General features: G+C 39.9%; 1 protein-coding gene across 1 annotated transcript; it reads left to right on the top strand.

Moving 5' to 3' along the window:
* Positions 1-22,527: 22,527 nt before the first annotated feature.
* Positions 22,528-24,071, top strand: LOC148032685 (endochitinase CH25-like). The gene is made up of 3 exons (XM_087683314.1): positions 22,528-23,143; positions 23,269-23,383; positions 23,603-24,071. The coding sequence occupies exons 1-3, from the start codon at positions 22,705-22,707 to the stop codon at positions 23,919-23,921; spliced, it is 873 nt and encodes a 290-aa protein (XP_087539440.1). The 5' UTR covers positions 22,528-22,704; the 3' UTR covers positions 23,922-24,071.
* The last annotated feature ends 3,327 nt before the right edge of the window (positions 24,072-27,398 follow it).

Below are 27,398 nucleotides of genomic sequence, written 5' to 3'. Positions count from 1 at the left end.
TGCAATTTGAGGCATCTACACCTTCTTTGAGCACCATAGATGATTGGGAAGTTGGGATCGAGATGTGGGATTGTGGGAAGCCAATGAGCTACAGTTCGAAATAGATAGTGGTGGCCCTGAGATGACCCAGGCAAGGTGGCCAAGATGGCCTTCAAACAACCAAGTAATATTATGGCCTTGGTCGAGATGATATACAACTGATTTCTCTTTTCCTTTTAAAAAAAAGTTTATTATATTAAAGAAATGGCCTTGATAATGGCCTATTCAACCAAGTGATGGTTATTAGGCCTAGAGTGATTGAATGAAGCAAGGAAAGCCTTTAGGCTTTTGCCTTAATCAAAGTGTCCTTGAATGACTGACACAAAGTCCATTGAGCCCTTATGGTCAATTGCAATTGCACTCTTAAAGTGGTTTGAGTGCCATATCACATAGCCTAGTTCAAGCCCCATCTATATGGATCACAAGGCTAATTGCTCCTCACATAGCCTTTGTAGCCCAATATGGCTAGGCCTACAACCAAAATTATTTGAATCTTTCCTACATCATCTGTCCTACCCTATCTCACACTCATTTCAAGCTTTGCCCCTAATCCATTTTAGAGTATGTGCTGCTTAACTATTTTGGAGTAGTGATTCTATTCTAATGCATGATAAAGAGAAAAATTTCCATCAAGGATGATTCCATCGTATCATGGCAATGGAACCAACATGTCAAAACTCTCACAAGCTCGACCATTAGACTTGATGGAACACTTATTGTTTTAAGGCCTTGTCAATGACTACCTCCCATATATCCTATACATCCTTTGAACTCATCAATCTATCTATTATTCTCCAAAGCCACATGAAAGTAAGAATGAACAAATCCATGAGAGTATAGTGAACTCACCCCCTTATCTTCTCCTTGAACTCATCAATCTACCTCCCATATATCCTTCGAATGCATCAATCTACTTCCCATATTGCCTATACATCCTTCAAACTCATCAATCTATCTTCTCCTCAATTCCACAAAGTGAAAGCTCAATGGTGGTTCTATGATCCATGTGATGGTAGTTGATCTGCATCCTCTATACTACATAGCTCCTGATCCTATTTACAAGAGAGACACAAATGGGAATTCCAACAGTCACAATAAGTGACCGGACCTTCCTTTATTCAAACTATCACCAAAAGAATAAGAATAAAGTGATGGTGACGGATGCCCACCACCTACAGTGTGCAGTGGTGGGTACTATCAGTGTAGTAATACACGGGCGGTTAGGCACAAGTGCCTTTACCCCCAATAACCTCCTACTTAAAGGTGAATCTGCTTCAGTGTGAGGAGGGAAAATAAAAATAAAAGATAGTACAATGTACACACGTACAACAGGATGAGAAAAAACGTCATCTCATCCAACGCCCATCAATCTCCCGAGGAAGGCAAAGTGCTCAGTAGTGAGGCTTTTCGTGAGCAGGTGTTAGCCAGTTGTATACCGTACAAGGAATCGTGATCTTGTTTCCAAGATCTACAAGTAAGAACTAGATCTACAAGTAAGAACTGGCTTATGCGTAATGGACGAGCTTGCTCCTTGTCAATAATATAACTCTACAAGGGGGGGGGGACTAGCCCATCTTCCAGTCCCTAGTGTGTCACGGGTATGATTAGGTCATGGAAATGTCTCATTAACATGATATGAGATGTTTACGTACTAGTAAATGGCAAATATTTTTTATTAGGTGTCTAGGATTAGGCTTGACCACCATCACAATCTATCTTGAAATAATATAGTTTTGCTTAGGTATTTATGAGCAGGCTTGGCCATCACAATCTACCTTGAAAGGATATACTATATATCAATAAAAATTTCTCACATACAGCTTCAATTTGCCCTTGACTTGTACTTAAATCATTGTCCATTATCACTCATCTCATACAGTGCGGAGTAGGTTTGTGATCCATTTTATCATGGGCTACTAGATGCTTACATAGTCAATGCAATTGTTTAGCAACCTTGATATGTTGTTAATGAAGCCACTAAGATTTATTATATTTAGCTTTCTAATGTGGTAGTGAGCAGGACTAGGCCACATGACCATCTACAATATATTGGCCAATAATCCCCTCAAAGTAAAATTCATTCAAAATAAGAAGCATCTATAATCCTTCTAATTAACCATGGCTTGTTTGACAAAAACTAAAAGGCCTCAATATTTTTTTCCTAGTAATTGTATAATTGACTTCCAAAACCTCTTTTTGTAATCATTTTATTATCTAAGAATTCATCTTAAAGATATAATTATCAATCTAAATGTACATTGATAATGTGATAAGTAGTAAACATTATGAGAATCTAAGAAATGCCAATCATCCTATTAATGCAAGTTGTATCTATAATATCTAGAACACATCTTTCAATAAAAATGGGATGTTCACATGGTCTTCCTCTTATAAGTAAAGGAAAAGACATCCATATAAGATTTGTAACAATATGTAAAATGCTAGTACAAGATTGTGGTAGAAATATGTTGGCTCTATGTTCTAGAAGTTGTGAACTGTTTGAGTGGACTAACATGACTAGTATTCATAGAGTACTCACCTAAAAATATATGGCAATACTTTGAAATTGGAATTATACATACATAGAAACTAGCATGCAAGTTGAAGTTTATCTTCATACTTTCTTTTGGACATTAAACACTAGAAATGGGATAAGGGAAAATATAAAAAGTATTCACATTCCAACTATGGGCATTTTCTTGGACTAAAATTGACATTTATCCACATATTATCTACTTCAGACATACTACAATGATTGAAGATGGATATGCAAAATCTATTTACGTATTCTTCTAGTATTGAAAATAAGACGACAAAGGCTAGGTTTATCCACATTGAATGGAAAATTGTAGAGGTTTTGATATGACTTGACATTAATGGCATTGAATATATTTCAACGTTTAGTGCAAGTATAGCAAAGAATTAGCTTGACTTCCATTTAAATGGGTAATTGCTTTACTTTTAGCAAGCTTTTAAATTAGCCATGAGGTGGGTGGATTAAAGGATATATTAGAATGCTTGAAGGCATAATTTTAAATGTGCATTTTGAGAATTGGCTATGCCTTTGGGTGGTGACACACTTTTTTATGTAGTCATTTTGAGGTGGTGAGGGATTGTGTGAGATTGGTAAAGTCAAGATGATGATTTTTTATTGAAGTTTTGTTTGTTTTTAAGTTGTTGCATTGGAAAGGTCATGATTCAAACTAGACTTGGAAGTCATTGCATTTGCTCTTAGAAAAGTTATGTGAATTCAAGGAGACACGTTTAGAATGAGATTGATGTACTACTTGGTAGATCAATATTAAAGTAAAGTTTGATATAGAGAGACTGTGTATAATGGTGTGTAGGTCACACACACACACACACACACACAGAGTGTGTGTGTGTGTGTGTGTATTCGTGCGTGTGTGTGTGTGTGCGTGCACATGCACACATGCAAGTGAGTGAGTTGGAGTGAATGTGTGTGTGTGTGAATTGTGAGCAACATCGAAGGCACATCCATATTGAAACAAGCTACCATACACACTATTCCTAACTAGGTTTATCCTTAGCATTGAGCATCTTAGGCTTGAGCACAATCTCATTATTGACAAGATGCACATTTCAGGAACCACATCTCACTCTTCATTGCATATTCATAAGGAGTTAGTAAGAACATATTGACCACCACAATATGATGCCCTCACAAGACCACTACAAGCTACTAGATCCTAGCTATTCAACAAAAGTCTTCACCTTCACTCTCTTATATATCCAAGGAGGGTTTCAATTAAGCAAATACCATTATCTTGAAGAGAAATTTGGTTCCAAGCCATCAACATTTTATGTGAATGGTTTTGGTTTAGGGTGTCATTTAATTCTTCTCTCTTTATAAAAATATGTGTTAATTGATTATAAATTGACATAGTTGTGTTCCATGGTGTCACTTGATTGAATTAGATGTGTGTTTATTTGTGGATTGAATCACACAAGTTATAATAAAGTTAATTATGAAATGGTTGTTCAATACTTTTAATGTTTTCTCATAAAACTTTTCCACTCAAAACACATTGATAAGACACCAAGATTCTGGAGGGGCAATGAGATCATGTCTACAAGCATGGTAGATGTTGAATTTGTAGATGAGGGTTTATATACACTAAATTAGAACATTGTGGGGGAGCAAGTTGCAGAAACATAAGGAAAAGCTAGTAGGTAATATGCTAGAAGAAGAGAAGGAAGAGAAGGAAGAGAAGGGGTGATGAGAGAGAGAGACATAACAATTGCACATCCACACTAAATAGGGATCATGACATTTGCATCATGTGGGGGTCTACTGAAAATATTTTGAGAAAAGAGAAAACTAACACTACAAAACAATAAGGCATTTCCATGGGTACACCAAAAAGTTACAAACTTGGCTAAAATGCTAATAGCCACAAAAGAGACACTAGGATAGAGGGACAACTTGTGAAACAAATAAGAATTTGTAGCTTGATCTTCATAATCAATATGAAGTTTTGAAATTTGATGGCACCATATTGTGCATCATATCAATATTCACCACCAAAATAAATATTAACCATCATAGTCACAATATAGCACATTTATTTTCTTTTATTGAAGTAGAAGCACCTAATTCATAAGAGTGATGTGCCATTTTCAAAAGCTAACTAGAAAGGGCTTGAACTCACATCCTTGCAATCTATAGGTACTAGACATGTCTATATTAATGCTACAATAAAAGCTATCGAAACATTTCTTCTTTGGCTCCACTAATACAAAAGAAGTGTACAATTATTGGGGTCCATTCTTTGTTGGCCCCTTTACCCTATATACCATTAGATTTTAGAGAGACAGAGAGACACAGAGAACTATATAAATTGAATGATGCAGTACAAAGCAATAAGGGAAAGTACATGATTTAAAAACTATAAAGATGATAGTTGCAAAAGCATATCATTACTCTATATCTAATTCTTCAAATTTTCGACAAAGAAGACATTTGAAACTAACAATTCTATTACGAAGTAGTTTCTATCTTAAGCATTAATTTGAGGATGGTATGGGTTGGGTTAGTGACTACGACAAAATAGTTAAATCAAGGATACTTGACTATTTAGTTAGCATCATGAATATGTGAATGATGGATTACTTGCTAGGGATGGTCATATATCAAGGTGACGTTATCTTGATTAGAATTGGTTCTCACCTTAGCATTTTTTAAAGAGCACAAAACCTAAAGATAACCTTGTCATGTGCATATACTTGTAGTGTCGACCCATGGAATGTAGTGTTAATTGTTTTAGTGATGTAGAGGGCTTGACTATATCACATTGGTGGATTATTACTATGATGTTTGCACGGGTATGATTAGGTCATGGAAATGTCTCATTAACATGTTATGAGATGTTTATGTGCTAGTAAATGGTACATATTTTTGCTTAGGTATCCTATGACTAGGCTTTGCCATCACAATCTATCTTGAAAGAAATGCTAATAATCCTATTAATGCAAGTTGTATCTATACTATCCATAACACATCTTTCAATGCAAATGGGATGTTCACATTGTCTTCCTCTTGTAAGTAAAGGAAAAGACATCTAGATAAGATTTGTAACAATATGTAAAGTGCTAGTACAAGATTGTGATACAAAACATATGGACTTTAGATTATAGAATCTAGCAACTTTTTTTTACTAGACTAATATGACTATTTTGATGGTAGAAATATGCTAGCTCTATGTTCTAGAAGTTGTGAGGTGTTTGAGTGGACTAACATGACTAGTATTCATAGAGTACACACCTATAGATATATGGCAATACTTCACATTTTGAATGATACATATTGAAAAACTAGCATGCAAAATGAAGTTTATCTTCAAACTTCCTTTTGGACACTAAACACTAAAAATGGGAGAGGGGAAAAATATAAAAAGTATGCACACTCTAATTGTGGGCATTTGCTTGGACTAAAACTGACCTTTATCCACATATGATCTAGTTGAGACATATGTAATGATTGAAGATGGATATGGAAAATCTATTTATGTATTCTTCTAGTTTTGAAAATAAGACAACAAAGACTAGGTTTAAAAATCGAATGGAAAAGTGTGAAGCTTTGATATGACTTTGATGGCATTGAAGACATTTCATGGTTCGGTGGAAGTATAGCAAATACATCTTTTATATGCGTAATTACTTGACTTTTAGAAAGATTTTAAATTAGCCATGAGATGGGTGGATAAAAGGATGTGCAAGAATGCTTGAAGGCATAATTTAACATGTGCATTTTGAGAATTGTCTATGCCTTTAGCTGGTGACACTCTTTAATGTAGTCATGTGGGGGATTGTGTGAGATTGGTAAAGTCAAGATGATGATGTTTTATTGAAGTTTTGTTTGTGTTTGAGTTGTTGCATTGGAAAGGTTATGATTCACACTAGACCTGGAAGTCATTGCTTTTCCTCTTAGAAAAGTTATGTGAATTCAAGGAAACACATTTACAATGAGATTGATGTACTACATGGTAGATCAATATTAAAGTAAAGATCGATATAGAGAGACTGTGTATAATAGTGTGTAGGAGAGAGAGAGAGAGAGAGAGAGAGAGAGAGAGAGAGAGAGAGAGAGAGAGAGAGAGAGAGAGAGAGAGAGAGAGAGAGAGAGAGAGAGAGAGAGAGAGAGAGAGAGAGAGAGAGAGAGAGAGAGAGAGAGAGAGTGTGTGTGTGTGTGCATGCGTGCGTGTGTGCGTACATGCATACGCGCACATGCAAGTGAGTGAGTTGGAGTGAATGTGTGTGTGTGTGTGAATTATGAGCAACATCAAAGGCACATCCATATTGATACAAGCTACCACACACACTATTCTTGACTAGGTTTATCCTTAGCATTGAGAATCGTGGGCTTCATCACAATCTCGTTATTGACAAGATGCACATTTAAGGCATCACATCTCACTCTTCATTGCATATTCGTAAGGAGTTAGTAAGAACATATTGACCACCACAATATGATGCCCTCACAAGACCACTACAAGCTACTAGATCCTAGCCATTCAACAAAAGTCTTCACCTTCAGTCTCCTTTATATATCCAAGGAGGCTTTCAATTAAGCAAATACCATTATCCTGAAGAGAAATTTGGTTCCAAGTCATCAACATTTTATGTGAATGGTTGTCAGAGAGAGAGAACTAGGGAGAGAGAATATTGCAGAAGAGAGAGAAAGACTGCAGGAAGAGAGAGAAGAAGAGTGACGAGGAGAGAGAAATACTAGATTTAGAGAGAGAAAGACAGGAAAGAGGAAGAAGCCATAGAAGTTGTGAGCAAGATGGGAGAGAAAGACTGTAATTGTATTAATGTGTCCAAAAAGATATGAAAAATTACATGTCCTCTCCTTTTATACCAATGTCAGTGTGACATGGCATAATATCAATATTATTTATACTAAATCCTTATTCCCAGCTTCTTACAATTCATCCCTTCCTAAAAGTTTTTGTCCTAAAAAACAAACCTGGAACACTAGAAAAAAATGGATAGAACAGAGTACTACTCTGTTTTTACAGCTTTATAAATGGAAAATGAATTAAGTATGACCAACTATATGGAGTGAGATTGAAGAACGGAAGTAAGACTTAGCTATATACATGATCTGGAGTACTTCAAAAGTAGCCATAAAGTCTTCAACAAATAATCTCAAAACAAAGTAGACAGCTTGTTGTGTAAACAGACTTGGCTGGACCAAATCTACCATAACTTCTGGTAGAAGTGTCCAAATGAGATGTACCATATATCAAAACTAAGCTCTTGAAAAGTACTTTAAGCCCATGTATGGTGTCCATTGCTGTCCATAGTGCAGGGTAAAATCTGCTTTGAAATAGAGAGATGTCTGTAGTCAATCTAAGAGAAAACAATGCCATAGTTAGCTAGATTTCAGCCAAAAGAGTCTACCAAAAAGATGGATGTTGGTCTAAATGAGATCCCAAGAAATCCATTAACCTCCTGGGTCAAAAGGTATTCTGTCATAATGATTGTCCAAGAGAAGAGAATGCTCATCAACCACATACTCCAAACCACTCGGATTAAATGGATACAATGAAGTATCCCCATAATCAAGTCCATGATCACATCCATAATCTCTCGGATAATAGGGAAGCACAATGCCATCTTCATATTCATGTATAACCAAATCATGTATTATATCATAATCGGACATGTGCCAGTCATCATAACCATGATCAAGGTACTCATTATCAAATGCGTTCAATGGTTATTGTAAACCTTGATTAAGTGTAAAATGATGCTCAAGAATATCATCATGAGATTTCTCTAAGAGTCTAAAACCTTCAACATAACCATCTACATCTGCAAGTGCCTCATGTGATTCATCAACGAAGATGCCATCAGCTTGTACATCTTTCTCTTCCTTGTTCCCTTCTTGTACATCTTCTTGGTCTTCTTGCTCATCTTCTTGTTGATCATGTTGTTCATTATCCAAATCTTGTTGTTCAGCTTGCTTATTGCTCTCTTCTTCATCATCAGCACTTGGAAAAGAACTCATCATTACATTTGGGTAATCATGAGGTATGAACTGATTGGGGTATGGGGTACCATGGTAGTTATGAACTTGCTGTTGATCAAAGCTAGAAGAGTACTGATAAGCATGACCATAAGAATTGGGCTGCTTGTTGTCATGTCCATAATAATTGGGTTGCTGAATTAAGGAAGATTCACATGTATAATCGTGACTATGTTGCTGAAAAGGTAGATGCTCATAAGCATAAGCATGTTGCCCATAATAGCCATTCTACTGCTGCCAAGGTTCAATGGAATGATACTCTGCATTATAACATGGTACATCATATCTATAAGCATTAACATGCTGTCCAAATGTACTTGCATACTGCTCGTGTTCATTTGCATGTTGGTGCTATCCATATTCATAAGATGCATGCAGATCATAGTGTATACCATCAACATATACATGTTGGGCATAAGCATAAGCATCGGGTGCATAGTGCCCATGAGAATACTCATCATGACTATAATACTCATCATGCCGTTGATAATACTCAGGGTGATGAGAATCCATACTTGATTCAAGTCTTGCTCTATTGTCTTTGTCCGCCTTCATAAGAGCAATACATTGATCAATTAAAGCTCCAAGTTTGTCAATATTAGCCTGTGTTTGAAGCCAACCTTGTTCACTAGAGGTGGAGCTATTGATCTTAGTTGCCATAACTTGTACAGTATGTTTCCTAGCCACCAAGTTTCTTCAAATTGACAAAACCCAAATACCAATTCTATGAAGAAAGAAGCTATGACTCTGCCACTTCGAGTGAATGGAGCAAATTCAAGTGTATCCTTGTCTGATGCAAATCCTTAGCATCAATGTAGCCTCTTCATTCCAAATAGTTGTGGCTCAAAAGAAAGTATATACAATAGAGCAAATGCTATCCCTGAACAATCAAGGAAGGTGTGTACTATTCAAGTAGACCAATGCATATCAATACTGCAACTCCACACAAAGCATTGGTTGTTTTCCAACAAACAACTACCAAGGCTTCATATCCATCACAAATGTACAACACTCCTCCATCTGATCAAAGTTGCAAAGCTGGGCTCTCATTCAAAAGCTAAATTTGAAGCCTTGGGAGCTCTTGTTGTTATATGCTTTATAGGCTTAGCCAACTCACAGCAACAAAGGAGGTCATGGATGTGCTTTGAAGTGTATGTAAACATAAGGGAAACCACCACTCAGATCAGACTTTGGGTGAACAAGACTTTTGTTGCTGCATATTTAGGAATCTGCTACCTCTGAACAATCAAGGAAGGAGATTTCTGCAGGTATAATATGGTCAGCAGGTGTAATGTGGGAAGTGTATTCACATCCTTCCTATGGAAAATACCATACAGGGAGTGACAGGAAACTAATTTGATGCATATCCAACCAAATTTTGATCTCTAAACATCAAAGGACTTCAAATAGAACCATGGATTAGGCACAGAAAGATATCTCCAATACGTCTTTATGTTGGTGATGCCCACTTGATCACTCAACTAGAACAACAGACACAGTCGAGAATCGTGTTTCTCCCATTATACACAGGACTATTATGCACTCATGGGATGGTGAAACCTATGCTTGATGATGTCTTAACAGTTCCAACCGATGATCCTCCTACAGCACTTGCTGCTGCAACATTACTATACTTGATGGCTTATGATGGACAAGATGAGAGCCTTTTGGACTCTCCATATTGCATTCAGTTCCTTATGAAGCTATTGGGCCCAACTTGCCCTGTAGTCTGTGAGAAACAGATGTCTTCCATTGGAAGCAGGCTACTTACATTGGGTTCAAAGCCCAAGACACACAGTGGAGTGTTTGATAACTTCTTGTGACCAAGGAGGGGCCAATGTTGTGGACAAGGTCAATCATCTTTTGTCTAGTATGAAAGGTTGGGGTGAAGGTGTTATGAAATTTGATGATCAGAATGGTGTGCTTCCTGAAACACCAAGCTCCCACCAATGATTTTGAGCTGTAATTTTCAAAATCCATTCTGGAGCAAAATTGCAGTAGAAACATGTGCTTCCCTTGCATTTTCAATGCAACATTGCTCTGAAAGCCACCACCTCCATAGGTATTTCTCTCGAAGACATCCACTTTAGACAATTCTGCTAGTCAGGGAGAGAAATTGCTGCCATTTTCAGAAAAACATTTGCTTCCCTTACATTTTCAATGCAACATTGCTCTGAAAGCCACCACCTCCATAGGTATTTCTCGCGAATGCATCCACTTCAGACAATTCTTCCAGTCCAGGGAGAGAAACTGTTGCCATTTTAAAAAAATCCTAGCTTTCACCAGTGCTAATGGAAGCTTGTTTTGCAGATTTTGGAACCTTCTTGTCTTCCACAGAAGATATAGTGGCAGCATAGCAAGTCCAATAAATCCACCACCACTATTGACAACTTATGCTTGCTTGTGAATCAATTCATCTGCCCTGTGAGCTGACTTGCATTTTTTTGGCAAACAATCTAAACTGGAAGAATGCATAGTAGAAACAAGCTAAAGAAGAATTGAGTAGGTCCTTCTTTTTCTACGATTTCCTCCTGGGGTTGATCCCCTCCACATGGAACTGGTCAATGTAGCACTTTTCAATTTAGGTCTTCTCAAGGCTAGATTGAAACAACACCTTAAAGAGGTATGATGCAAGGCTTGAAATACGATAGGAACTTGTCAATTTCATGGCCTTGAACCTCTGTATACTGCACAGCATGGCCTCCTAAGACTGTATCAAGCTCAACAGTCTTGATTGCCGTTGTACCAGCCTCATCTTTAGAGAGTAGAAGTGAAATGCCCCCATCGTTCTCTCAGAAGGCACCCACCAGATATAGGTTTGATTGCTGTTGTACCAGCCTCATCTTTAGAGAGTAGAAGTGAAATGCCCCCATTGTTCTCTCAGAAGGCACCCGCCAACAGAATTTGTCCTATCTCATGGAAAACCTTACAAATTTAGATGTATCTACAATAATTAATATCACAACTTCTTTCATTTTTCTGGTGGCATTTGCAGTTCTATGCCTTCAACAACTAAACGATAGAGTTTACTACCCTAGGTGGTATCTCAAGGGGTTGAGATAGTCGCAGAAGAGAGGTGGATGTTTCATATCCAACATTGTGAACTTAGACTGGCAAGGGTATCTCCATTTCCTGGACTGGACTAAGGAGTCTCTCTAATGTTCTTGGGATTTTCAATTGATTACAAGATACATCTTAGATAGACAGATTTGCACTAGAAGGGAAAGACAAGACTTATGAGAATCTTCTCGTGCTCCTTAAGCCTGCACCTGCATCATCACAATAAACCTGCACCATAGATGTTGGAAGGAAGTCGTGAAGAAGAAGAAGAAGAAGATCGAGATGGAGATGCTTAAACTTTGAAATTTGCGATGAAAGGAATCAACAACACACTCTCATCTGTGTTTGACTAAGAGTTCGACTCTTGTTCCTGCTTCTGTAGCTACTCACTCTCCTCAAGCAAAGCTGAAGTTGTATGAATCATAAGAATAGCATGGCCAAGGTCGACTCATCGAGGTCCAGAAAGAGCTTTCTGCACTATAGAACAAACTGAAAGGGAGCGACGGATCGAAGGTTGGACTCGAGAGCTATGGCGAGAGAGCAAGATCAAGAAAGGGAGAGACTAGAAATGGGAATTCCAACAGTTACAAAGTGTGATCGGGCCTTCCTTTATTCAAACTGTCACTAAAAGAATAAAGAATAAAGTGACGGTGATGGGTGCCCGCCACCTGCAGTGTGCAGTGGCGGTGACTGTCAGTGTAGTAATACAAGGGCAACTAGGCAGAGGCACCTTTACCCCCAACAACCTCCCACTTAAAGGCAAATCTACCCCAGTGAGGAGTGAAAAGAAAAAGAAAAAAGATAGTACAACATGTACACATGTACAATAGGATGAGGAAAGACGTCATCTCATCCCACACCCATCAACCTCCTAAGGAAGGGAAAGCGCTTTGTAGAGAGGCTTTTCGTGAGCAGATCTACAGGATTCTGGTCAGTTGAGATCTTGACAAGATCAACAGACTTGTCCTCAACGACCCCACATATGAAGTGATACCTCACCTCAATGTGTTTCGTCTTCGCATGGAAGACCGAATTCTTGGCTAACTGAATAGCACTCATAGAATCCAAATGCACTGTAGGGATAGCATCAATACCAAGATCAGCAACTAAACGACCCAACCAAATGGCCTCCTTGCAAGCCTCGGTGGTTGCAACATACTCAGCCTCTGTAGTAGAAAGGGCCGTGCATTTCTACACCCTGAATATCCAAGAAATAGCACCTCCAGCATAGGTGAATACACAGCCGGAAGTAGACTTCCTACTATCCGCATGTCCTGCATAATCAGAGTTAGTGTACCCCACAACTCCTGTATCCTGGTTGCCATAGCATATGCACATATCTGTAGTGCCCTTCAGGTACCTCATGATACCCTTCACGGCATCCCAATGCTTCTTGCCAGGTGTAGCCATATAGTGTGCCACAACACCAACTGCAAAGGCAATATCTAGACGAGTGGCTATCATGGCATACATAAGACTGCCCACTATGGATGCATAGGGAATCTTGGCCATCTCAGCACTCTGCTCATCTGTCTGTGGACAATCAGCCTGTGATACCTTTACATAATAAGGCAATGGACAGCCAATAGGCTTTACGTCGTGCATGCGGAAGCGCTCAAGGACTTTATGAATGTACTCCCTCTCTGTGACAAGTAGAGGAGTCCCTGATGCCTATCTCATGTAATGCGCATACCAAGTATGTGAGCGGCATGTCCTAGATCTTTCATCTCAAAGCTCTTCTTAAGCTGAGCCTTAAGAGCATCTAGCTCATCATGAACTTTCCCTGCTATCAACATATCATCCACATAGAGGACCAAAATCAATAAAGAACCATCACGGGCTTTCTTCCTGTAAAGACACGGATCCATAGCACTCCTGCTGTAGTCCCATGACTGCATAAAGGCATCAAACTTATGATACCACTCCCTAGGTGCCTATTTCAAGCCATAAAGACTTTTCTTCAATTTGCACACTAGGTGCTCCCTGCCAGGTTTTGCAAAGCCCTTAGGCTGCTCCATATAAATCTCATAATGTAAGTCCCCATGTAAGAAAACCGTCTTGACATCTATCTGGTATAAATCCAAGTCAAGCCGAGCAACCAAAGCCAAGACTAAGCGCAGGGTGGTCATCTTAACCACAAGAGAAAAGACCTCATCAAAGTCCACACCATGTTCCTGCTTAAAACCCTTTGCTACCAATCTAGCCTTGTATGCCGGCTTAGGGTGTCCAGGGGTACTTTTCAGCTTGTACACCCACTTGCATGGCAAAGCCTTCTTGCCCGTAGGTAAGAAAACCAAATCCCAAGTGTCATTCTTATGCAGGGAGTCTATCTTAGACTGCATAGCCCTCTCCCAAGAGTGACTGTCACCCCTACGCATAACCTCATCATAGGTGAAAGGCTCTCTTGCATCTGTAACCAAGACATAATGCATCGAGGGCTGAAATCTATCAGGTGGACGTCTATCTCTAGTAGACCGTCTCATGGCAGGCTCTACTGCCTACCCAACTGCCTGTCCAACACCTTGACCATGAGCATCTACTGTAGCTGTAGGCTGTCCAATTGGCTGTGCGGGAGCTCTTTGCTCCTCCTGAAATATGACCCTACAGATCTCAACAACTCTCTCAGGCTACTGATGCATCTTGTCTTCATGGAAGACTACATCATGACTGTGAATGACTTTCCGCACCTACGGATCCCAGAGACGGTAACCCATCTCGCCTGAATCCCCATAACCAAGAAAAATGCATTTGACACTCTTGGGATCCAGCTTACTTCTCTTGTCCCTGGGCACATGGCAAAATGCCTCACATCCAAAGACACGGAGATGCGCATAAGAGGGAGGTTTTCTAGTCCATACCTCCTCTGCAACCTGGAAATCCAAACCACTAGAGGGTGATATGTTTATGACATGCACAACTGTACTAACTGCCTCAGTCCAAAAGCTCTGTGGTAGGCTTGCATGGCTAAGCATACTGCATGCATACTCCTGGATGGTTCTATTCATCCGCTCAGCCAAACCATTCTGGGGGGGTGTAGGGGGCGGTCAACTAACGCTTAATACCCCTCTCGTCACATAATTACTCAAAAGCACGTGAGACATACTCACCCCCATTATTTTTCCTTAGGCATTTTAGCCTATACCCAGATTGGTTCTCAACCAATGCAAGCCATCTCTAAAACACAACCAAGACATCGGATTTCAACTTAATAGGATAAGCCCAAAATTTTCGTGAAAAAACATCTATGAATGTAACAAAATACTTTGCACCACCCATAGACTGACAAGGCATGGGCCCACAGACATCCGAATGTACCAATGCCAAGGGCTCACTCATGCGTGGCCTACCAGGCCTTTTATGTGTAGACCTAGTCTGCCTGCCATAGAGACAATGCTCACATGAATCAAAACATGCATAATCAAGGGGGGGTAAGTACTGCAAAGCAGAAAGCATCTTCATTCCTTTCAAAGACATATGGCCCAAACACGCATGCCAAAGAGATACATGTGGGATAGAACCCACAGACAAAACATGATCAAGGGAAGAAGCTGATACAATTAAGGGATAGAGGCTGCCAGCCTTGGCACCTCTCGCAATCACAAGTCTTCCACGAATGATCTTCCATGCAGAGTCTCCAAAAGATACATGATACCCTGTGTCATCAAGCTGTCCAGCTGACATGAGACTGCATGTCAAAGCAGGTACATGATGTACATCATCCTGATAACAAAACTACTGTCAAAAGGAAACTGCAGCCTAACATCACCAATGCCCACAATATCAAGAGAGCTATCATCACCCAAGCGCACAGAACCTGAAACAGTTTGTATGAATGAAACCACTCTCGGCAAGGTGTCACATGAAAGGACGCACCTGAGTCCAAGAGCCAACACTGTGCATACATAGAGTGCATCTCTGTCATGTGCGAAGCACTAGAAGAAGCTGCAAGGATATAATCATCATCATCAACATCCTCAGGCTACATAACATTGATCCCTTCAATTTTAACACTGGACTTTGCAGGCACTATATTGCGATTAAAAGGCTTATCTTGCACTTTGTCTTTCCCCTTATCTTTGCGCCTTTCATTGTGCAATTCATGGCATTGTGGCCTAATATGGCCCTTTTTCCCACAATGGTGACAAGTAACATCTGCATTCCTGCCACGGGATTTGCTACGTGAGTTCCCATGAGTCTTGGACCGAGATTTCTGAGAATCCCGTCCACGGCCACTACCACTGCCATGCTTTCCATGTCCATCATTCCTACCTCTAACTGTCATAGCATGAGACACACGAGAGGCATCCAAATTCTTATAGTTAACCTCTTCCTGCAGAAGAGCACTCTCAATATCAGATAATTTCAAGGTAGCAATAGAGGCACATAATGCAGTGCGGAATACATCCCATGACTCATTAAGAGTACCAAGCAAGAAAAGAGGAGTGACATCCTCTGCAAAAGTGATGTCCTGCAAAGTCAAGTTCTTGAGTATAGCATGGAACTGGCTCAAGTGAGTAGACATAGTCACATTCTCCTTCATGCGCAGATCCATAAGCTGCTTCAGCCAATACATCTAACTCATTGGACTTTTCTTGTCATAGAGACTTTTGATCTTTTCTCACAACTGCCATGCACTCTGTTCTTTCTCAAAGACATTATAGTGAACCTATACTGTGAGAGACAATACAATAGTGGGCTTACATAACTCATCAAGTTCAAGCCATTCCTCATCTGGCATAGTTGCAGGCGGATGCTCGCTTAACCTCAAAGGTTTGATCTGCGATTTCTACACCAACACCTGTCAAATTTGGCTCTTTCAATAAGAGTAATTCGTACCATCAAGCTTAGCGATGTTGAAAATAGCATGATTAGTGGACGAACTCGCCATAATGCAGGCTGGAAGACTGTAGACAGTTCAAAACTGCTTGCTCTTTATTGCAGAAAATGACCAAAAAATCACCAAAATTGAGAAAAAATGGCAAAGAGAGTGGAACCAAAGCTACTGCCCACCAAGTATTTCAGAGTGTTTCAGCATGAAAAATCCATGTCAGTCCATACATATATGCTTGTTGTAATAAATTTCAGATTTCAGTAAAAGAGAGCTAACAGTGCCAAAATCAGATCCCAAGGCAATCAGATACTACCAAGACCAAAGCCGGCATCATGCGGGCATAGCATAAGCATATGATGGTCAATAAGCATGAATCCAACACCCAAGTATGTCATACAAACATCTACCAGTGAGTAGGCACACCTCCTAGGCAACAGAGCAAAGTGTTCCTGCCACTACCAAAACTTGACACAAGTAGGTGCCAGTTCACAAAGATACGGATCCAAAATTGAGACTTAGCTCATAAGCATACAGTGAACCAAGACATATGATGTATCATCCCAAAAGGTAAGAAGTCCCAAAGTCTCAAGTGTTTGTTAGCTCAATAGCATGTAATGGCTCAATACATAAAAGTACCACCTGCTCAATGTCTGATAAGCATTCAAGAATGCTCCCACTGGCACAAAAGCCATATGTACGAGCTCAAGAGCTCAAGCCAAGGCAAGACACAGTGCCAATGACATAAGTCTGAGACAATACATCAATAGTACATCCCGAACATGTAGGCGGTAGAGCATCCGTATGTAGCATCTGTAAGTATGTAAGACATCAAATACATCCCAATCCAAAATCTGACAAGCCAAGTAACATCCAAGACTACTCTAGATAATCCAAAATGCATCCAAGGTGGAGCTTCAATGAGCACTCAAGCTCAACGTATGCATAGGGTAATCAATCGTGACATGAGCATCAAGTTGTAGGCAACGGGTATGCATAAACCCAAGAAGCATCATTGTCAAAGCATATACCAATGTCAATAAGTGCGGGCTGAAATAAGCTCAAGCTTCCAAAAGCATTCGGATTCAATGACAAGCTCAAAGTCGTCTCTCAATGATTAATACATCATAGCATAACCCAAGACATACATCCGGAACCAATAGGCATATGTCAAAGCATGAAAGATAGCTTCAGTCCAAGAGTATTCAGCATGCATTTATTGTTATAAACTATGTATTTCCGACCCCAAAATCAGGCCAAAATCATAGCATTACATGTAGCTTCAATCCCCCAATCAATCGGGATGCAATAGGCATCAAACTGATTAGTAGTCATGCCCAAACAAGCATAGGCATACAAATACATGCTCTCTCAGACCTGAAATCTATTGCAGAATATTCTATCATCAGAATTTGGCAAATTCAACATCACCATCGCGTCTGAAGCATGCCAAAACCCCAACTTAGACTCTTACCTTGCCTGAATCAAGTTCCAAATGCCCCAGATATGACAAAAAGAGTGATTTTTGGGCCAGATTTTGAAACATGCGTAAAAAAAACGTGAGCTGACTGGGGGGTCTGCTATCCCACGTGTCAACGATGGGGCCCAAAGAGAGCACAAATGAGGGCCAAAGAAGGCCTACACCAAGCCTTAGCAAGCCTTAATAGGCTAGAAGCAAGATCCAGGTGAAGGAAGCTCCAAGAGGTGTGAACTATGGCTGCCCACAACTTGTTTATAGCCTATGAGACCTGAGAATTGAAGTAAACCCTAAAGAAAATGATCAAATACCTCTGATGTAATGCCCTGAAGGTGCCCAACAATGCCGGGAAGGTGCTCGGGAAGTCGGGGAGTGACGAGAGCCCGAAGGAGTTGGATATGGCTGTCGATTGGGATGCTGAGAATGCCACGAACCAAGCTCAAGAGTCGAAAAGCAAAGCTCTGATACCAGTTGAAAGGGAGTGACGGATCGAAGGTTGGGGACTCGAGAGCTATGGCGGGAGAGCAAGAGCAAGAGTAAGAAAGGGAGAGACTAGAAATGGGAACTCCAACAGTCACAAAGTGTGACCGGGCCTTCCTTTATTCAAACTGTCACTAAAAGAATAAAGAATAAAGTCTCGGTGACGGGCGCCCGCCACCTACAGTGTGCAATGGGTGGCGGTGACTGTCAGTGTAGTAATACATGGGTGGCTAGGTAGAGGCGCCTTTACCCCCAACACAAACTAAGCCAAGTAGAGGCATCATGGGCTTCTCTAGAAGCTAGCCTTAAGGAAGAAATAGCTTCACGCTCTCAACTAGTTTCTCAGTTATTGATGTCGCTTTGTAAAAGGGAAATTGTGGCCATTGTGGAGAAGACAAGAATTTCAGGGTTCCACTTGATGGCAAGGTTGATGCCCTCCTTAAAATGTTGGAGCTAAAGAAGACCTTGGCACAGATCTCAACCTTGGCCAAGAAAGAGGCCTATGCAAGGCTATGGAGGCTTATGCAACATTGAGAGAGGGAAAGGGAGAATACGAATCAAGAAGAAGCTTTCCTTGAAAAGTAGCTGTAGTCAAAGTTCCCTCCAAGTCCTACGAGCCTCCAACTTGGTCATGGTGAAATTTCCAAGAAGGACTGTCTTCTTTGCGGTCTTTCAATGCAGTACCTATCTTGCTTCTTGGAAATGTCCACTGGCCTTCAATGTTGCTTGTTTTCTTCTTGAAAATGTCCATCGGTCACTCCAATAATGCCTGCCATGTATGTACCTATGTACTGGATCAAGAACCTGAGAAGCTCTGATACCACTTGTCAGAGAGAGAACTAGGGAGAGAGAAAGAGGAGAGAGAAGACTACAGAAGAAAGAGAAAGACTACAGGAAGAGAGAGAAGAAGAGTGATGAGGAGAGAGAAAGACTAAATTTAGAGAGAGAAAGATAGGAAAGAGGAAGAAGCCATAGAAGCTGTGAGCAAGACGGGAGAGAAAGACTGTAATTGTATTAATGTGTCCAAAAAGATATGAAAAATTACATGTCCTCTCCTTTTATACCAATTTCAGTGTGACACGGCATAATATCAATATTATTTACACCAAATCCTTATTCCCAGCTTCTTACAATGGTTTTGGTTTATGGTGTCATTTAATTATTCTCTCTTTATATTTTGTGTTAATTGATTATAAATTGACATAGTTGTGTTTCATGGTGTCACTTGATTGAATTAGATGTGCGTTTATTTGTAGATTGAATTGCACAAGTTATAATAAAGTTAATTATGAAATGGCTCTCCAATACTTTTAATTCTTTTCTCATAAAACTTTTCCACTCAAAACACATTGATAAGATACCAAGATTCTGGAGGGGCAATGAGATCATGTATATAAGCGTGGTAGAGGTTGAATTTGTGGACGAGGGTTTATATACATAGAATTAGAATATCGTGGGTGAGCAAGTTGCAAAAACATAAGGAAAAGCTAGTAGATAATATTTTAGAAGAAGAGAATGGAGAGAGAGAGAGAGAGAGAGAGAGAGAGAGAGAGAGAGAGAGAGAGAGAGAGAGAGAGAGAGAGAGAGAGAGAGAGAGAGAGAGAGCAATTGCACATCCACACTCAATAGGGATCATGACATCTTCATCGTGTGTGGGTCTAGCATGGAGTGCTAGTTATTCTTATATTGAAAATATTTTGAGAAAAGGGAAAACTAACACCCCTACAAAACAATAAGGCCTTTCCATGGGCGCACCAAAAAGTTACAAACTTGGCTAAAATTCTAATAGGCACAAAAGAGACACTAGGATAGAGGGACAACTTGTGGAACAAATAAGAATTTGTAGCTTGATCTTCATAATCAATATGAAGTTTTGAAATTTGATGGCACCATATTGTGCACCATATCAATATTCACCACCAAAATAAATATTCACCATCATAGTCACTATATAGCACAATTATTTTCTCTAATAGATGTAGAACCACCTAATTCATAAGAGTGATGTGCCATTTTCAAAAGCTAACTAGAAAGGGTCTGAACTCACATCCTTGCAATCTATAGGTACTAGATGTCCATATTAATCTTACAGTAAAAGCTATGGAAACATTTCTTCTTTGGCCCCACTAATACAAAAGAAGTGTACCATTACTGGGGGCCATTCTCTATTGGCCCCTTTACCCTATATACCATTAGATTTTAGAGAGACAGAGAGATACATAGAGAACTAAATAAATTGAATGATGTAGTACAACGCAATAAGGGAAAGTACATGATTTAAAAACAATAAAGATGATAGTTGTAAAAGCATATCATTACTCTATATCTGATTCTTCAAATTTCGAACAAAGAAGACGTTTGAAACCAACAATTCTATTATGAAGTAGCTTCTATCTTAAGCATTAATTTGAGGATGGTATGGGTTGGGTTAGTGACTACGACAAAATAGTTAAATCAAGGATACTTGACTATTTAGTTAGCAACATGAATATGTGAATGATGGATTACTTGCTAGGGTTGGTCATATATCAAGGTGAGGTTATCTTGATTGGACTTGGTTCTCACCTTGGCATTGTTTTAAGAGCACAAAACCTAAAGATAACCTTGTCATGTGCATATACTTGTAGTGTCGACCCATGGAATGTAGTGTTAATTGTTTTAGTGATGTAGAGGGATTGACTATATCACATTGGTGGATTATTACTATGATGTTTGCACCCATATGATTAGGTCATGGAAATGTCTCATTAACATGATATGAGATGTTTACATGCTAGTAAATGGTACATATTTTAGCTTAGGTGTCCTATGAGTAGGCTTTGCCATCACAATCTATCTTGAAAGAAATGCTAATAATCCTATTAATGCAAGTTGTATCTATACTATCCATAACACATCTTTCAATGCAAATGGGATGTTCACATTGTCTTCCTCTTATAAGCAAAGGAAAAGACATCTACATAAGATTTGTAACAATATGTAAAGTGCTAGTACAAGATTGTGATACAAAGCATATGTGGACTTTATATTATAGAATCTAGCAACTTTTTTTCTAGACTAATATGACTATTTTGATGGTAGAAATATGTTGGCTCTATGTTCTAGAAGTTGTGAGCTGTTTGAGTGGACTAACATGACTAGTATTCATAGAGTACACACCTATAGATATATGGCAATACTTCACATTTTGAATGATAAAAACTAGCATGCAAAATGAAGTTTATCTTCAAACTTCCTTTTGGACACTAAACACTAGAAATGGGAGAGGGAAAACATATAAAAAGTATGCACACTCCAATTGTGGGCATTTGCTTGGACTAAAATTGACCTTTATCCACATATTATCTAGTTGAGACATACTGTAGTGATGATTGAAGATGGATATGAAAAATCTATTTATGTATTCTTCTAGTTATGAAAATAAGACAACAAAGACCAGGTTTAACAAATTGAATGGAAAAGTGAAAAGCTTTGATATGACTTTGATGGCATAGAAGACATTTCATGGTTCGGTGAAAGTATAGCAAAGACATCTTTTATATGCGTAATTACTTGACTTTTAGCAAGCTTTTAAATTAGCCATGAGATGGGTGGATAAAAGGATGTACGAGAATGCTTGAAGGCATACTTTTAAATGTGCATTTTGAGAATTGTATATGCCTTTGGCTAGTGACACTCTTTGATGTAGTCATGTGGGGGATTGTGTGAGATTGGGAAAGTCAAGATCAAGGTTCATAGAAAACCGTACCTTAGTGTATTTTTCCAGGCAAGATTCTCAAAAAACCGATCGCAATTGATATTTGTCTTGATGAAAACCGGTATTTTTAAAAGCATTTTAGTTATAAAACCGGCTATTTCCCTTCGCGAACCGGCCTATTCTTTTGTTCCATTGGAGGGGAAAAAAGTTTTTCGTGAGCACTAAAGATGATGATTTTCTATCGGAGCATAGGTCTTGAAGATGAAGAGAAGTAATAACGAACACGACGGTGAGGAGGAGGAGGATGATGGGTTAAGCAAGGCGCATAGAAAGGGCTTTTGCACGTGGTGAAAGGTGGGCGAAAAGCTTGAAAAGGTGGACTCAAGGGAAGAACCTGTTGAGAGAGAGAGAGAGAGAGAGAGAAAGAGTCAAGTTTCAACAGAGTGGGGTGAGACGCCCGTCAGAGAGCTCCCACTGTCTCTCCATATAAAAGGGCAGGACGTGAGCATGAATCTTCAGATCTTGCTGTGATCATATAATTGTCTGTATTACTATTAGCATTCAGAAAGATGGGGCCTTCCTTATGCAGAGTATTGATGCTGGTGGCGGTGGTGTTGGTGGGTAGTAGTAGTGATGGGTGGGGTGTGAGAGCAGAGCAATGTGGGAGGCAGGCTGGGGGGCAGCTCTGCCCCAACAGCCTCTGCTGCAGCCAATATGGCTGGTGTGGCAGCACAACCGAGTACTGCAGCGCCGGTAATTGCCAGAGCCAGTGTGGCGGCAGCAGCAGTGGTGTTAGCTCCGGTGTTGCTTCCATCGTCAGCAGCAGCGTCTTCGACCAATTCTTCTCCCACCGCAACGACGCTGGCTGCCCTGCCAACGGCTTCTACACCTACAGTGCCTTCCTCAGCGCCGCCGCCGCCTTCCCCGGCTTCGGCACTGCCTCCGACAGCACCTCCAACCGCCGCGAGCTCGCTGCTTTCTTCGCCAATGCTGCCCATGAGGTCACTGGTAAAGCTCAGTCTCAGAGCCTGTGAGTCCAAATTAGGGAGGAAGCAGTAGTACTGATTCTGTTGGTGGTAGTAGTACTGGTAGTAGAAGGAGTGATCATCATGTCTTTGTGTGTATGATTGCAGGTGGGTGCTACAAGGAAGAAGTGGATCAATCAAGTTCCTACTGCAGTGTATCCGCGCAATGGGGTTGTGCAAGCTCCAAGAAATACTATGGGAGGGGACCCCTTCAAATTTCTTGGTATAGCATTTCATTAAGTACACAGACCGAAATGAGAGATGTTCAGTATGACCATGCACTAACACATGCTATCCACTGCACTCTGGACTACATCCTATCTCGTCTGATTACAACGTTTCAACCTAATTCATGCTAATATCATATGTTCCTGTGAAGTAGCACTGTGTTTCATGTGATTGCAAGCTTTCTTACCCCCTAAATTCTGATCCGATTCCACAGGAATTACAATTATGGGCAAGCTGGGAAGGCCATTGGATTTGATGGGATAAACAATCCTGAGGTTGTGGCGACCGATCCTGTGATCTCATTCAAGACAGCTATCTGGTTCTGGATGACTCCCCAATCCCCCAAGCCCTCTTGCCACAGTGCCATCACAGGCAACCAGGGCTTTGGAACGACCATCAGCATCATCAATGGAGGGATAGAATGTGGTAATGCTGGTGCAGCAGGAAAGGCAGCAGCACAAGATAGAATCAATCTCTACAAGGCGTTCTGTGGTATTCTGGGTGTGCAACCTGACAGCCAACTCACATGCTAAGTAAGGGATTCACGGCAGACTCAAGAGAATGGAATCCTTGGGATGTGTGAAACAACACACATCAATAATAATACCCAGTTCAAAACGCCTAGTTGATTGATATCAATGATATGTAACCCCTTTTATTATAACACAAGGTTGTTTCCCAAACACCAATGTTCCATCCAATTGGGCCAATTAATTGCATCCAAAAGTCACAGTTAAACTTCTTGATGTAGTGGCATTAAATAATGTTAATTACACTTGCATAAAAAGTTGAATGGAAGCTTCACGTTAACTTTTGCAAGTCTAAAACAAAGAGATAGAGTGAGTATTGGGTCAAAGATGGTTTAGAAGGCCAAGGTATTTATTGATAAAAAGTATTACAACTTGTAACTCACTATGATTACTGACCGTTGAAACATTCCTCCTTTCAGTTGGGTTGTGGGACTTCCAAATTGTTGGAACTTGGAAATACTTATCTATATTTCACATACATAACTAGCACCTTTGAAAGCCCACAATTGGCAATACACATATTGAAATTTTATGTTTGTAACATGTTGTTTGTATAGCAAATTGATGGATAAGTCGAAAAATCTACAAATTTCCCTAAGTCACATGCAATAAATTCAATCTATACTACAAATAGACAAAGAAGCTACAATGTAATTGAGGCTATGTAATTATATAATATAGCACAATCTACTTCAAAATAGGTTTTCAAACCAACTCATAAAAAGTAGATTCTAGTCATCTTTCTTTCATGTGTAGAGGTTTATTAGGTCACCACTTTGCAAAACACATTGTAGATCATGATGTCCCTCCCACTTCATAAATCAACTACCCTTCCGCATTTTTATTTCTTGCAGCTACCTAATAGGCTACCCATTTTGTCTACCCTTTGGCACTTTCTTTTCTTGAGTGTATCTTTTTTGGCAATGGGTAGTAAGTTAAAGGTTTGTATAGTGATCTCCAACCTAATCATAACACTCTTACAATACAAAAGAAAAGAGTAACAAAGTATACCCTTTCAAAGTCATAATATTAACTTCAAACATGAAAGGCAGACAATTTTTGCCTAGTATGTCCAACAAGAAAAATTTGAATTGGGACGATGAAGAAAAAAGATGATGGTAGGTAGAAATGGGGAATAAAGAGCATTTGGTGGGGAATTAGTGATCTTAAAAGCAATAGACGTGTCATAATGGCCATTAAGGCAACCTGACACGTGGCATTGCCCTCCCTTGCATGCATGTAGTAGGCAAGCGCTCTAGTGCAATCGATGGGTTCAACACTTAGATAGTGGGGAAGAAGCAAACTTGAATAGATGTAGGCATGGAGGTTGATTATGCTGTTGTTGCTCACATTTGGTGGCCATGATATGGCAAAACTGGAGCATCAAGTCATGGAACAACAGTTGGTGCTCAATGGACACAAAGGCATGTAGAAGCTACTATGGATAGTAGAACTTGTGACAAGGCTATTGTCTACTTATCCATGCAAATCAAACAATGATATGCTCACTATTCATCTACAAGAGTCTCCTTCTATTTGGAGAAAGATGTAATATTTCAGATATTATTTCCCTTTCACAGTGGCGCATCGTGCTGGAAGGGGGGAAGGGGATAGAGGAGCCAGCAAGCTCCTCGCTGGAGCTTGCTCCGCTCCACGGGCATGCAAAATGACACAAAGGAGGGGGGAGGATTCCCTCCCCTCCCCTATATAATTAGGGAGGGCCGTAAGCTACAGAAGGGAGGTGAGAACGACCGTCGAAGCTGCCATACTGCCGGACTGACGTAGAGGAGGGAGAGAGGATTTTGAGAAGCCTATAAGGCCATAATGTTGCAGGCCGTGTCAAGAGAGATAGAGGGGAGAGCATCATTGCCGTGTGGAGCTCGTGAGAAGGAGCAAGCCGCCGCCTAAGCTCGAGGGACTGGGTCGTGAAGCCGCCGGTAGAAGGAAGACATCGTCGCTGCCAATTCAGTCACCCTCCTCTCATCCACGTGGTTCCACCATGTTTACAAAAGCTTCAAGAAGCTTCTTGAAGATTCTAAGGGCTCTTCCCAGGCCCCCTTTCCCATGGGTTTTTTCCCCCCACAAAATTCTTAAAGTCAATTAAGCCCCCTTTCCCTTGGAACCCCACACCCCCCCCCCCCCCCCCACAAAAGGTGAAACCCTTAAGTCCTTTCACTCCCGTGCCCAAAGATCCCCCCTTTTTTTAAATACCCTTTTAAGGCCCTTTATATGTTTGCGAAACCACACTCACACACTCCCTTTTTACCGTGTATATACCCCTATAGGGCCTTTTTAGACCTTGTAAACCTTTCCCTCCCGAAGAAGCTAAGACCTTAAAGGTCTTATTACCCCCTTCTCGTGGTCAATTCCTTAACGGCTCCTTGCCTCGAAAGAAAGAAGAAGAGTATTGAAGCAGCGGTGGAATTCCGAAAAGGGGTGTAAAGCTGCCTTCACGTTCGAAGGATTACAACTGCGATGCCGCCTAAGAAAGTCCAAGCAGTAGCTGTGGGAGGGTCATCTCCCGGTATCCATGTGGATATCTCACCCCAAAACCAGGTTTTTCCTTCTTGGTTTTATATCGGTTTTAATTCAATCATGCTAGATGAATTGTTAGGGACAAGATATATTTTGTCCTAGTTATTTACGATGAAGGAATTTAGTTTAATTGAACATGCAAAATGGATAATGTATGAAACATAGTTTTCCTTCAAATAGCATTATGCATTGAAACAAATTATGAGCAAGATTATTTACCCACTAAAGTAGTATATTTCGGCTAAATCTTGAAGGTATAAAAACTGCATCTTGCACCATTAACCCTATTCTTTTTACAACGAATTATCATAGAAGGTGAAATTCATGAAAGGTTTCTTACGTTGCTTAAACTCTAGAAAGTTATCATTGCTAACTGCATATCTTAGCAATGAAAATATTGTTTATTTGGCATGAGTTTTGTTCGCAAGGAAAAAGGAAGATTAATTGAATTGTCCTAACCTCAAAGCAATAAAGTTTAGGATTGAAAAATCAATTGTCACATAGAATATAACAAATCGTGCCGAGGTGATCTCGATATTACCTTCTAAAAGTTAACCGAATTAATATAAACTTAGAAATACCTATGCTGCGAAATATGCATTAAAAATAATTTAAAATCCAAGAAACGTTTATACCTTAAATACTTGCCCACCTTCCTGATTATAGGGTCAATAAATCGTAAACGTAAAAGAACTAGGGTTTGTCCTTGAGGTTCTTAAAGAAAATAATAAAAGGAGACCCTAGGTCTGACAAACGTCAGCTTAAAGAAATTGAAACGGATTGTTTCATCGCATATTATGATGCAGGACTTGCGCATCAAGTACAAAGTCATATGGTATTGTGATTGATTCACAAGAAGAAAGGTTAAATACCATCAACAAGGATGGTGGATCCTTACACAAGTTATCTTGAAAAAGGATGTATTCTTTGATATCCTTCTAAGTA

This window comes from Lygodium microphyllum, chromosome 8 (assembly GCF_053477565.2).
Source record: "Lygodium microphyllum isolate KBCC chromosome 8, Lygodium_microphyllum_v1.1.10, whole genome shotgun sequence".
Lineage (NCBI taxonomy): Eukaryota > Viridiplantae > Streptophyta > Polypodiopsida > Schizaeales > Lygodiaceae > Lygodium > Lygodium microphyllum.
The sequence above is the reverse complement of the archived record's forward strand: the minus strand, read 5'-3'. Positions and strand labels throughout refer to the sequence as shown.

What these genes read in the sequence shown, in the direction of transcription:
- LOC148032685 (XM_087683314.1), top strand. Translation starts at nt 22,705, where the DNA reads ATGGGGCCTTCCTTATGCAGAGTATTGATGCTGGTGGCGGTGGTGTTG. An exon ending in TGCTGCCCATGAGGTCACTG is followed by an intron (nt 23,144 to 23,268) that starts GTAAAGCTCAGT and finishes GTATGATTGCAG; the next exon opens with GTGGGTGCTACAAGGAAGAA. An exon ending in GGACCCCTTCAAATTTCTTG is followed by an intron (nt 23,384 to 23,602) that starts GTATAGCATTTC and finishes CCGATTCCACAG; the next exon opens with GAATTACAATTATGGGCAAG.